We start from the raw sequence: 12122 nt of genomic DNA, 5'->3' as shown, positions 1-12122 counted from the left end.
TGCACTAGGGCTATAGACACGATCGTGCCTAAATGCCCTCTCCTGCTCAGAGCTCGGCCTGCGCCCAGGTTTAACCAGGAGCTCAGAGCGATGAAGCGATACAGGAGAAGGCTACAGCGTAGGTGGAGGAAGAACCCGATGGATAGCTGTTAGGGTCACAACTAACCTTTACCTGACTAAGGTAAAGGCTGCATATAGATCATTCTTCGCTAACCAGATAAGCAAAGCGTCCAACCAGCAGGCAGAGTTATTTCGTATAGTGCACGACCTATCCGGAACTGGTTCTGGTGATAGGCCTCCCCCTAGTTTTTCACCTGACCAGTTTGCAGCCTTCTTTAAATCTAAAGTGGAGGCCATCTGCCAGGAGCTCTTTCCTTTTTTAAATACAGTGAGTCGAGCAGAGATGTCCAGCGCTCCGTATTACCTGGTGATTTTCGACTCCTTTCACCCTGTAACGCCTGATTCTGTGGGCAGGGTGCTTGATCGCTGTCGATCCACCACCTCTTCTCTTGACCCTTGCCCAGCCTGGCTAATCAAAGCAGCCAGGCCAATAACAACAGAATGGGAGACAGTAATAATGAATGGGTCTTTCCTTGAGGGCAGATTTTCATCTGCCCTCAAGGAGACACTCATTAGGCCCATAAGAAAGAAACCTAATTTGGCGGCAGACAAAATTGGCAATTATAGACCCGTCGCCAATGTTTCTTTCATGAGTAAAGTGGTTGAGAGGGTGGTGGCCGATCAGCTCCAGGCCCACCTGGATGAAACAGATGCCCTGGACTCCGTTTCAGTCGGGGTTCAGGCTGCGCCATGGTACAGAGACGGCATTGGTCGCCCTGTACGAGGGAGGCCGACGGGGCAAAATGTCTCTGCTGGTCCTCCTCAACATTTTGGCAGTCTTTGATGCTGTTGACCCTCCTGGGGAGGCTCTCCGAGTTGGGAATTGGTGGCTCGGCACTCGCCTGGCTCCGTTCCTTCTTGCCGGACCATCCCCAGAGAGTACAGCTTGGGGAGAGTGTCTCGGCTCCGTGGAGTCTCAATTGTGGGGTTCCACAGGGGTAGATCATCTCCCCAATGCTGTTTAACATCTATATGAGGCCGCGGGGTGGGGTCATCAGGGGATGTGGGGCTTTGTATCATCAATACGCCAATGACACCCAGCTCTACATCTCCTTTTCACCAACTGCAGGTGATGCCGTCCTGTCCCTTCAGCGCTGCCTGGGGGCTGTACTGCAATGGATGCAGGCGAACAGGCTGAGGCTGAACCCGGACAAGATGGAAGTTCTGAGGGTAGGTGCCCTCGTGGTAGGCGGCTTGGGTGACTCTCGTTTGGGGGGTCACCCTGGCTGTGAAGAGTGGGGTCCGCAGCCTGGGCATACATTAGGACCCGACGCTCACCATGGAAATGCAGGTGGCGTTAGTAGTCCGCACCGCCTTTTTCCATCTTTGGTGGATTGCCCCCTTGACACGGGGGCGCTCACTACTTTGGTGCATGCGTTCGTAATCTCAAGATTAGACCACTGTAACGCGCTCTACGTGGGCTGCCTTTGAGCTGATGCGGAAACGTCAGGTGGTGCAGAATGCAGCGGCCAGACTCCTCACCGGAGTGAGAAAATACCAACACATTTCTCCAACGCTGGCCACATTGCATTGGCTGCCCATTTGTTTCCATGTCAACTTCAAAGTTTTAATGCTTACTTACAAGGCCCTAAAAGGTTTAAGACCTCGATATTTGGCGGAACGCCTGCTTCCACCAAGGTCTATCCGGATCACCTGCGCGAGTCAGGTGGTGAGGCTGAGAAGCTTGATGCCGAGAGAGGCCCGGAAGGAGAAGACATGAAACCGGGCCTTCTCGGTGGTGGCTCCTCGCCTATGGAACCATCTCCCTCTTGAGATTTGCGCGGCCCCTACGATGGGCATCTTTAAAACCCAATTAAAAACATGGCTGTTCATTTAGGCCTTCCCTCCAGCCAACTCTTGATTTTTTTCTTATTTTTCCCTATCCTTTATTTCATTGTAGCTGTTACTGAATCATCATGTACTTGTCAGTGTTTTATTGTCTGATTTTGTATTGGAAGCCGCCTAGAGTGGTCTGGTGGTCCAGATAGGCGGGGTATAAATCAAATAAATAAATAAATAAATAGTTTTTATGCAATTGTGCATGTTTGTTTGGGATGACAAACGTGTTTTCCCTCCCAAACAAACATATTTAAGTGGGGAGGTATGTAGCATTCACCCTTTATTAGTATAAGTCATGTATTATGTTCTATGCCAATGTGATTGAGAGGCAGAGCCAAGAGAGAGATTAAAAGGCAGAGCCTGAGAGGAGGAGTTAGTCAGTCAAGAGTCAGTCAGAGTGAGTTGGTGAGAGTGAGTTAGTCAGAGAGAATAAGACAGAGTCAGAGAGTCAGAAGAGATAGAGACGGAGTTAGAGACTGGTTAAGATAAATAGACAGAGAAGGTGGAAATTATATGGCAAGAGAAAAGTATGTACATCTGAAGAACTTCTGTGATTAATAAATTGGTTTCACTTCAATACATAAGTTTTGTTTGCATTCACAATACAAGTGTCTGATCAAACGTCATTTATTTTGTGGACTGAGGGAATCCATTGGTGGCAGTGAAAGGAAAACACGACTGGAGCCTTTGTGAGGGCACAAAACAGAGGTGCTTCAAGGAGGCGAATGTCACAACAAGGCTGTCCACTTTCACCAACATTATTTTGCATGGTTATAGAACTGCTAGCTAATGCAATAAGAAATGATGAATTAATTAAAGGATTAGGATTAACAAGCAGCATCTCATGTTAGTTTCTCCTCTCCTCCTCCTAACCCTCCCTAGCAATCTGGTCTTTTCCATTAAGTTCTTCCCAGATCTTGGAAACTAACACCTGTGGTTCCTTAATGAGTCAATCCGTCTCATCTCAGATCGTCCTCTTTTCCTTCTGTTTCACCACACTTTTCCATGCAATATAGTCTATTCTGGATATTTGTGTATTTCCATTATATGTACATGCCAGGATAGGCTCATGTTACTTTAATTTCCTTGACTGTGAGTTCAGGCTTGACTTAAATGAGCACCCACTTTTCTGCTTTTCTGGCTGCTGTTAGTATCTCTACCAACACCACATTTCAAATGACTTGACTTTGCCCCTGTCTTTCTTCACGATCTTCCTTACACATAGTATGGATGATTTTGTTTCGTCCACGTATATTTCTCCATTTTATGTGTTCTACCTACTCATAAGAACATCAGAAGAGCCCTGCTGGATCAGGCCAAGGGCCCATCTCGTCCAGCTTCCTGTATCTCACAGTGGCCCCACCAGATGCCTCCTGGAACACACGGGACAACTAGAGACCTGTGCCCTGGTACCCCTCCCCTACATTTGGCATTTTGACGTACGTACCTTCTAAGCCTGGAGGTTATACATCCCCATCATGGCTTGTAACCTGTGATGGACTTTTCCTCCAGGAATCTGTCCAATCCCCTTTTAATTGATGCCATCACCACATCCTGCTGTTGCTGCTGTCTCCTTTCTTGCAAGTAAATGAACATCTTTGCTTCGCCCTCCCATTAAGTCCAAAACAGCCCTTCAAAATATTTTAGCACACAGGGACTATCGGCACATCCAAGCAGTCCTCACTTCTCTCTTCTCCAGGAATCATAGTACAGATCCTATGCTTATCTTCTTGAATCCTCTACCACTGGGTAATTCTATATGAGGGAAATTTCTGACTGAATACAGTCGAGCCCCGCTTTACGCTTACCCCGCATTATGACGAATCTGCTTAACGTTGAAGGTTTTGCGATTGCAAAAGCGATCACAAAATGATGTTTTAAATGGGGGAATTTCGCTGCGCAATGATCAGTTTCCTGCTTTGGGAACCGATTTGCGCTTCCCAACGATCAAAACAGCTGATCGTCAGTTTTTCAAAATGGCCACCATGTGAACAAAATGGCTCCCCGCTGTGTTTAGGAGCCATTTTCCGCTGCACAGGCACCCCAAAATGGCCGTCCCTATGGAGGATCTTCGCTGGACTGTGAGTTTTTAGCCGACTGGAATGCATTAACAGGGTTTTAATGTGTTTCAATGGCTTTTTTATTTTCACATTATGACGTTTTCGTTCTACAGCGATTTCGCTGGAACGAATTAACGGCGTAATGCGAGGCACCACTGTATATGGGTAGCATGTATATATTTAAACTCCTGTTTTAAAAACCCAGGAAAGAGAAGGGCCTCCTGGAAGATCTTAAAAAGCAGATGGAGGTGGATGTCATCAGCACACTGGTGGTACCATACAGCAAAATTCTAGACAGCCTCTTTCAGGTTTTTCATGTATACGTGAAACAATATGGAGAATCACAGAACCCTGAGACACTCCACAGGTTAATGGTCCAGGTGTTGAACAGGAGTCCCCCAGTACCACTACCATTCATAAAGTGACACCACGCAAGGGAAAATCCCAGAAACTGATTTCTTTTGTCATCAGTTAACCACTTCTCACCCAAACACAAAGAAACTGTTAGGGCTTCAACAAGTAAAAAAGGTAGTCAGCAGAAGAGGGTATTCTGTAGACCATCTTGACTGCTGCCATTGGTGCTGTCAACATTCAGGCTGCCCTTTGCTGTGTAAAATTTGGTATCCTTTTTCCTGTTGGCAACGCAAGCAGGATATTGTGCAGCAATACTCGGTCATTTCCTGGATTTTTTGCATTGTGGGTACAAAAGCACAATATCCCTCATTCACAAACCATTTTTTTGGAAGAATTGAATTTATTTTAGTATAGATTGACCCGTGTCAATCTATACCAGCCGTCTCAAACTCAATTTACCTGGGGGCCGCTGGAGGCAGAGTCTGGTTGTGGGTGGGCCACATCAGATTTCCCGCCAAGCGGAGCAAGAGCCCAAGGAAGCCGTCCAGGAGTTTCCTTAGCTCGGCTGGGGCTCTGAGGAGGAGGAGGAGGAGGTGCGCGCAAGCCCTCATCACCGGCCACAACCCCCTCTGGCTTCTTCTTCACTACCACCACCAGCAACAGCAAGACGAAGAAGCAAAGAAGGGAGGGAGCACCAGCGACCGCCTAGCTGGGGGGGGAAGGCATGACATAATTTTTATAAAAAAACCCTCACAGAATCACCTTGCCAAAGGAGCAAAGCCCTCATAGGTACCTGAGAAATTAAACAGAATAGGGCGCCCCCCACCATAGGTGTGCGTGCGTGCACACACACACACACACACAAACACACACATGGAGATCCGGCAACCTTCCTCTGGAGGCTCCCCTCAAAAAAGGCGCACTCAGCAGCAGCAGCAGCAGCTACCCCCACCACAACAGGGGAGAAAACTTTGCAAAGCGAGCCCAGGCAGCCTCCAGAGCCGAGGTGGCTGAAGGACGAAGAGGAGGAGGAGGAAGCACCGCCGGGTGCTAAGGCGGCCGCTGGCCGGGCTGATGCTGGGGGTGGCAAGAGAGAAAGAGAGCCAGAGAGCCGCTTCCTTGGAGGAGATGGTGGCAGTGGCAGTTGCTGTTGGCAGCTTGGACGTGCTCTTTGATGATGGGCCAGGAGTGACCTCCACTTTCAGGCATTGCTCAGTGGCGGCTCAGGCGCTCAGGGAAAAGGGCTGGCAGAGCACCTCGCCCACCGGCTCTCCCCCAAGACAGTGCCTCTTGCACTCTCCATCCAGAACTGCAGCCTGCTAGCCGACAGACAGGTGGGCTGGCAGGCAGGCTGCCGTTCCAGATGGAGGGTGCAAGAGGCGCTGTTTTGGGAGAGAGCCAGCAAGTGAGGCAAGGCTTTTTTTGACTCTTGACAGCAGAGGACGCATGGGCGCTTCGGGGGGGGGGGAGGCAAGGCAGGGGCCACAAACGATCTTCCGGCAGGCTGCAAATGGCCCCTGGGTCGCATGTTTGAGACCCCTGATCTATACTAAAGCCCACACAATATCCGTGTCAATCTATACTTAAGCCCACACAGTATCGAGTAAGAGCCTTTGTAATATATCTGAAAGAGTGATAATAATAAATTATCAACTCAACTTCAGAAGAAGGTCATGGTCAAGGAAAATACTACTATCCATGGCCTTATTAAAAGAGAAAAGTGTAGACTACAGAACCATAGTTCATAGTCAAACCAGCACATGCAAACCTGCAATTCTTTTCAATATTTTTCCACATTCTGTTAAATTACTAATATTAGGCAGCAGAGGTGCTTTACAGCTCTCTACTGAATGCAAATGCTAAACACTTTGTTTCCAAGTTCTACATTCTTCTATGCAGATTCCTAGTACATGCAACATGGTTTTATCTGAACCATACGCAGATAGATTGAACGACACACAAAAGGGAAAAAAAACAGCGCTGCCTTGTTTACATCACCAACAGGTATGAACTTGCTGTTTAGAACTGAAAGAGAACACTTTTTGATGTTAAGATTGTGTAATTAGCTCTATGGAGAATGTTTCTTCTTTTCAAGTTTGTTTTATTATGTGGAGCCATGAAATACTGAAATTACTTTTGCTTAACTCACGTATCAGGCTTTCTAAACCTGTGGCTCCCCTTTCCCCTCCGCCACCCCCACACACACACCTGGACCGGAAAGATGGAAAGAAGAAAATCTTTATTTTTTTTCTCCTTATGGCAGAGTTCCAAAATAAAGATGATTCCCTTGGAACTGAAGATGGCTGCTTCACAAAGGCTAAGAAAGAAGAAGAAAAGGGAAAGCTATCTACCAGCCAAAACAAAACTCCCAAACTCCCACCCACTGTTCCCACTGCTGCTTCTAAACTGGTTTATCAACAACAGAAGAATAAAACTTTCTTCACAGAGATGTGCAGATGAACTAGAAGATGAAACTCTAGGCAAACAGGGCTTCAAGGGGAACACGGAGCTCAATCATCAAGGCTGAAAAATGATTTAATTTAGGACCAGCACGCTCAAATAATTCCTCATGTTTAAGTGCTGGCAAGGAAATGACCTCAGAGAGAACCGCTCTCTATGCTATTCAATAATGCTGTGCCTACGTTGGCAGAAGGGATAAATAGCACCTGATATTAAAGAGGGCTCTAGAACACTGGGTCCCAAACTTTTTGACACCAGGGACTGGTTTCGTTGAAGACCCTTCACTGGAGGCAGAGGGAGTGGCTGTCTAGTAAGCATACTTCTGCCATCCTGTCCCCCTCAAACATGAAATACTGAGTTTCGATCAGGAAATTTGAATTATGTAAAGCTGGGAGAAACCGGGCACTTGTACAGGTTATCTTAACGCCAAGGCAGCTCTCCCTTCAGCAGGCAACCACAAGTTACTACCACATTGTTTTTGAAATTTATTATTATTATTATTATTATTATTATTATTATTATTATTATTATTATTATTATTATTATTATTATTATTATTATTATTATTATTATTATTATTATTATTATGCTGTGTTATGCTGATTGCCATCCAATCTTTGATGTAGGACTTAGACACACCGGGCTCGCTTGTCCAGGAGGCGCTGCAACATACAAGCACAAGCAATCAGCGGTAGGTAAGCAAGACCCAGACGCTGAAACTAGAGTTGAAAGTCCCAGAACCTATTTGTTTGCTTGTTTGTTTAAATCCAGAAGCAAAAACAGTGAAATTGTAACGGAGAATCCCTTTCACTGCAGGCAGAGCCCATGATCGAGAACACTGGGCAGGATCGGAAGCGCGAAAAGACCAGTGACGGGCGCTTCCCAGTGTGGGTGCCGCGTGCCTCTGAGCATGTGCAGTGCGCTCCAGAAGACAATCCCAAGGCAGCCTCCCCCCTACCCCAGAGAAGCTCGGTCCTGGGCATCTCTTTCCCGCGGGCACTTCGACCAGGGAGCAGCCCCCGCAGCCCCACACGCGCGCGTGACTTCCCGCCTTGCCCGACTCACCTTTCTTCTCGACCACCGCCGCGAACACGTTGCCGGCCAGCAACCCCAGCAGGCAGGCGGCGGCGGCGGCGGTGGCGGGGATGCGCCTGGCCCGGGAGTGTCCCCCGGTGGCTCCGGAGACCCCTCGAAACGGGGGAGTCCCGTCCCCCATCCTCAGCGGGCGGCGGTAATTTGGAGAGAGAGAGAGAGAGAGCGAGAACGCGCCCGCGCACACACACAGACACACACACAAACGCTGTGTCGGCCAAGCCGGGCTGGGAGCGAAAGGTGGCGGGAATGTGTGGCTCTCGGTGGGCAGCGAGGACTCTTCTGCAACCACAGTGCATGGATTTTCTTTTCTAATGCTAACTGGCCCAAAGAGGTGGGAAGGGACTGGGTGTGTTTTTTTGGGGGGGGGGGGACGGGCGGGAGATAAGGCCCGGCAGGCTTTCCGCAGAGCAAACTGGAAGGGCAGAGGATGGAAAATCTGATCTGCTCATTTAGGGCAGCACTTCTGCCTCCTCTCTTAGGTGCATCATTCTCGTGGCAGAGGGCCACCTAAGCGAGTCGTGTGCTGAAGTACCTCCCCGGTGAAGAAGGGATTTCTTGGTTTAGGAGAATAGCTGGCTACATGGAGCCATGCAAAAGTCTTATACAATTATGAAAATGTCTCTTTCCTCCCTCTTTTACAAAAGTTGAAAGGCACAGGGCATCCAGTGACGCTGAGGTGTGGGGACAGACAAAAAGGAAATACTTGTTCATATAGCCTTAGTTAGTTGAAGAGTAGAATTCATTTCCAGCCAATGCAGCAGCAATAGCCATGAACTTAAATGCTTCAAAGGATAGCTATAAAAATGCTGTATTGATTCACCCCATATTTCACAACCAGTACATAGTTAATTATTTGTTGTACTTTTTAAATTACATTTTGTAAATTTAATCATATATGTTTTATGAACTGATTGTACATTTTAAACTGCATTTTGTATATTTTAGCCATAAATATGTTTTATGAAGTGGGTGTATATTTTTAAACTGCATTTTGTGCTTTTTAGCCATAAATATGTTTTATGAGCTGGTCACTTAAGTTATTAAGTGATTGAATGAATATATTTGTCAAGACCATCATTCATAATAAGTCACTATAAACCAAACACACAGCAATAGAATCATACAATAATGAAATCATGCATCATAAAAAGCAGGTAAAAACATGCTTCAGTAGACGTATTTGATCTCCATTTGCTGTAGCATAGGCAAAGGAACACAGATTTCTCCACAATGTACTTTATAGATAAAAATCCAAATGTTTTGTTGTTCACTTGCAATAATGTCGCCTGGATGAGGAAAAAAACCTAATTGTTTATGTATTCTAGACGGTTACACTGTTGGAGCTAAATTTAAAAAATAGCCCTGTGTGACATCTTCACTGTAACAGATTTGTTGTTTCCATGTGTTTCAAATCAGTAGAACCCTCTTCAGATGCATAGATAAAATTATCTAATATGTTACATAAAGTTATAAAACAGAACAGAATTTTTTGTGCCATATCCTCAAAAAAAACCCTCTGACCTAAGTAATCTTATTTGCACATAAAATGACTCAATTTCCTCTTCATTGCTTTCTGAATGCTAGTAAGATAGTGCAAGTTATCTGGATGAAAAAGGAAGAGAAAAAAAGGTTTGATGAAGTGTCACCTATAAATAATAACAACTGTGTTCCAAAGTTAATTATTAGAGAGAATGTTAGGACAGAGCATTTGATTTTCTTTCTAGCATGTTAACATTTCACTATTTGGCTGGTATCCAGTTGCTGCTTGAATCAACTGCTGAATGGCAAGACTACATATATGCAGATCCCATTGAGTCAATGGGATACTGGCTCTCGTGTTTTTTCAACCGGACTTCTTTCGAGTCTCTATGTTTCTCACTAACATACAATTTAAAAGTTTTGTCTCTAATGTGTGCTTTAAAATGTTCTTGATAGGGAGAATAATGAATATATTACTTTTGCCAGCTGCAGCTTTCTTTAATAATAATTCCTATGTTGCTTTTCTGAGGCTAGCTGAGAAGTTTAAACTTATATATTTTATTTTAAATTCTTAGTTACCGTATATGCTTAATGGGAAGACTAAATTTTTCTGATAACATTGTCTAAACTAGTTAGCAGCACGAAGCTTTCAAGAACCCAAATGTGGGTCCTGAGTAACCCTAAAGCACTCCCTCCATCCCTAATTTAAAATATTTTTGGAAAATATGTTCTGCGCCCTCTGAGGGTGTAGGAAGCAATGAGCATTTTATAGTTAAAAAGAGAGAGAGAGCATACTGTTTTTCTGAGGGAAAAAAAGGAGTCATAGGAACAAGTGCAGCCATCCGAGGTCCAAGTATGATTGTGTGCAAACCTTTTAAGATTGCCTGCCTCTGATCTAAACAGAAGTAAACTTATTTTAATCCATTTGACTTCATTGAGACAGTTAGATAGATCTTCAGCTGCTTTCTGGTAAAGGAGATGGAACAAGAAGACTTTAGCTGAGCTAGATTATCTGAGCATCTTCAGAGGACAGGAGTCAGAACTCTGTCTGTGTTCTGGACTCCTGTCCAGAGTTCTGACTCTTGTCCTCTGAAGATGCCGGCCACAGAGACTGGAGAAACATTAAGAACAACCTTCAGAGCACGGCCAAAGAGCCTTAAAAAAACCACAACAAACACTCACCAAGTCCTGAGGTAACTGGTTCCACTGTTGTCGTGCTCTAACAGTTAAGAAGTTTTTCCTGATATTCAATCAAAATCTGGCTTCCTTTAACTTGAGCCCATTGTTGCATGTCCTGCACTCTGGGATGATCGAGAACAGATTTTGTCCTTCCTCTGTATGAGCCTTTCAAATATTTGAAAAGTGCTATCATATCGCCCCTCAATCTTCTTGTTTTATTCTTATAGCTGGAGTAGTGGGGGTGATCTGCAGCCTTGATATGAAAATGTTTCTAACTGATATGCTTTACTATAATCTGAATTCTTTTCTGAACCATATGTCTTAATAAAGCAGTAATGTTTTGGAATTGCATGCATTGGTTTCTTGAACAGACTAAGCTATCTAATTGGCCATGAGTATTTGCTACCATATAGAGCCCAGATTTGCCTGAGTGTAAACTCATGGATTGTCTGTGTTTCCTGTTTTTACTTAACAAAGGGGATGGACTTGAAGAAGGAAAATTGGTGCAGGGCCTAGCTGAGATCAAGGGCTCATCTTAGCTCATAAGGACTGACTAATTTTCTGGAATCTCTCCTTCTCCGGCTTCCCCTTAATCTCCTTGGAGATGGGGGATTGCTTACAACTGGTTCTACTGTCGTCATGCTCTAACAGTTAAGAAGTTTTTCCTGATATTCAATCAAAATCTGGCTTCCTTTAACTTGAGCCCATTGTTGCATGTCCTGCACTCTGGGATGATCAAGAACAGATTTTGTCCTTCCTCTGTATGAGCCTTTCAAACATTTGAAAAGTGCTGTCATATCACCCCTCAATCTTCTTTTCTCAAGGCTAAACATGCCCGGTTCTATCAGCCTTTCCTCATAAGGCTTGGTTTCCAACTCTCTAATCATCCTTGTCACCCTCCTCTAAACTTGTTCCAATTTGTTAGCATCCTTCTTGAAGTGTGGAAACCAGAACTGAACACAATACTCAAGGTGAGGCCTAACCAGTGTTCAATAGAGGGGGGCTAGCACCTCGTGAGATTTGGAAACTATATTTCTTTTAATGCAGCCTAAAATAGCATTAGCCTTTTTTTTGTAGCCACATCACACTGTTGGCTCATATTTAACGTGATCTGTGACAATTCCAAGATCCTTCTCACTCATAGTTTTGCTGAGCCAGATATTCCCCATCTTGTAACTGTGCAGTTGGTTTATTTTTCTGAGGTGCGGTACTTTGCAATTATCCCTGTTGAATTTCATTCTGTTGCTTTCGGACCACTGCTCCATCCTATCAAGGTCACTTTGAATTTTGTTTCTGCTTTCTAGGACAGTGGTCCCCAACCTTTTTAACACTGCAGACTAGTTGGGGAAGGTGGGGCACCCCCTCCACACTCATGCACATGTGTGAAGGGTTGGGTGCCTGCTCGCACAGCCACGCAGCACTCACATGCATTTATGAAGGAGGAGGGATGCGCGCACACACACTCATGCACATGTGCAAAGGCAGGGGCACTCAGATGGCGTGCGCATGCACGGTGGGGCAGGGTTGCTCATGCGG

General features: G+C 45.4%; 1 protein-coding gene and 1 long non-coding RNA gene across 4 annotated transcripts in view; one reads left to right on the top strand and one right to left on the bottom strand.

Annotated features, from left to right (window-relative positions):
- LOC144583049 (epidermal growth factor receptor-like) overlaps positions 1–8049 on the bottom strand; it is a 75161-nt gene extending 67112 nt beyond the window's left edge. For both annotated transcript variants that reach the window (XM_078377461.1, XM_078377462.1), the window contains exon 1: positions 7899–8049. In XM_078377461.1, coding sequence (XP_078233587.1) covers positions 7899–8049 — 151 coding nt within the window. The remainder of the gene's footprint in view (positions 1–7898) is intronic.
- The window catches only part of LOC140707986 (uncharacterized), a 479255-nt gene extending 470538 nt beyond the window's left edge, over positions 1–8717 (top strand). Inside the window, exons 1-3 of one of the 2 annotated variants that reach the window (XR_013537361.1) lie at positions 6799–7143; positions 7460–7524; positions 7650–8717. This is a non-coding gene — a long non-coding RNA (uncharacterized LOC140707986). Of the gene's footprint in view, positions 1–6798; positions 7144–7459; positions 7525–7649 lie in introns of those variants that run through there. The other variant, XR_013537362.1, reaches the window with a different exon arrangement.
- Positions 8718–12122: the final 3405 nt, after the last annotated feature.

The sequence above is a fragment of the Pogona vitticeps genome, chromosome 6 (assembly GCF_051106095.1).
Source record: "Pogona vitticeps strain Pit_001003342236 chromosome 6, PviZW2.1, whole genome shotgun sequence".
NCBI lineage: Eukaryota > Metazoa > Chordata > Lepidosauria > Squamata > Agamidae > Pogona > Pogona vitticeps.
The sequence above is the reverse complement of the archived record's forward strand: the minus strand, read 5'-3'. Positions and strand labels throughout refer to the sequence as shown.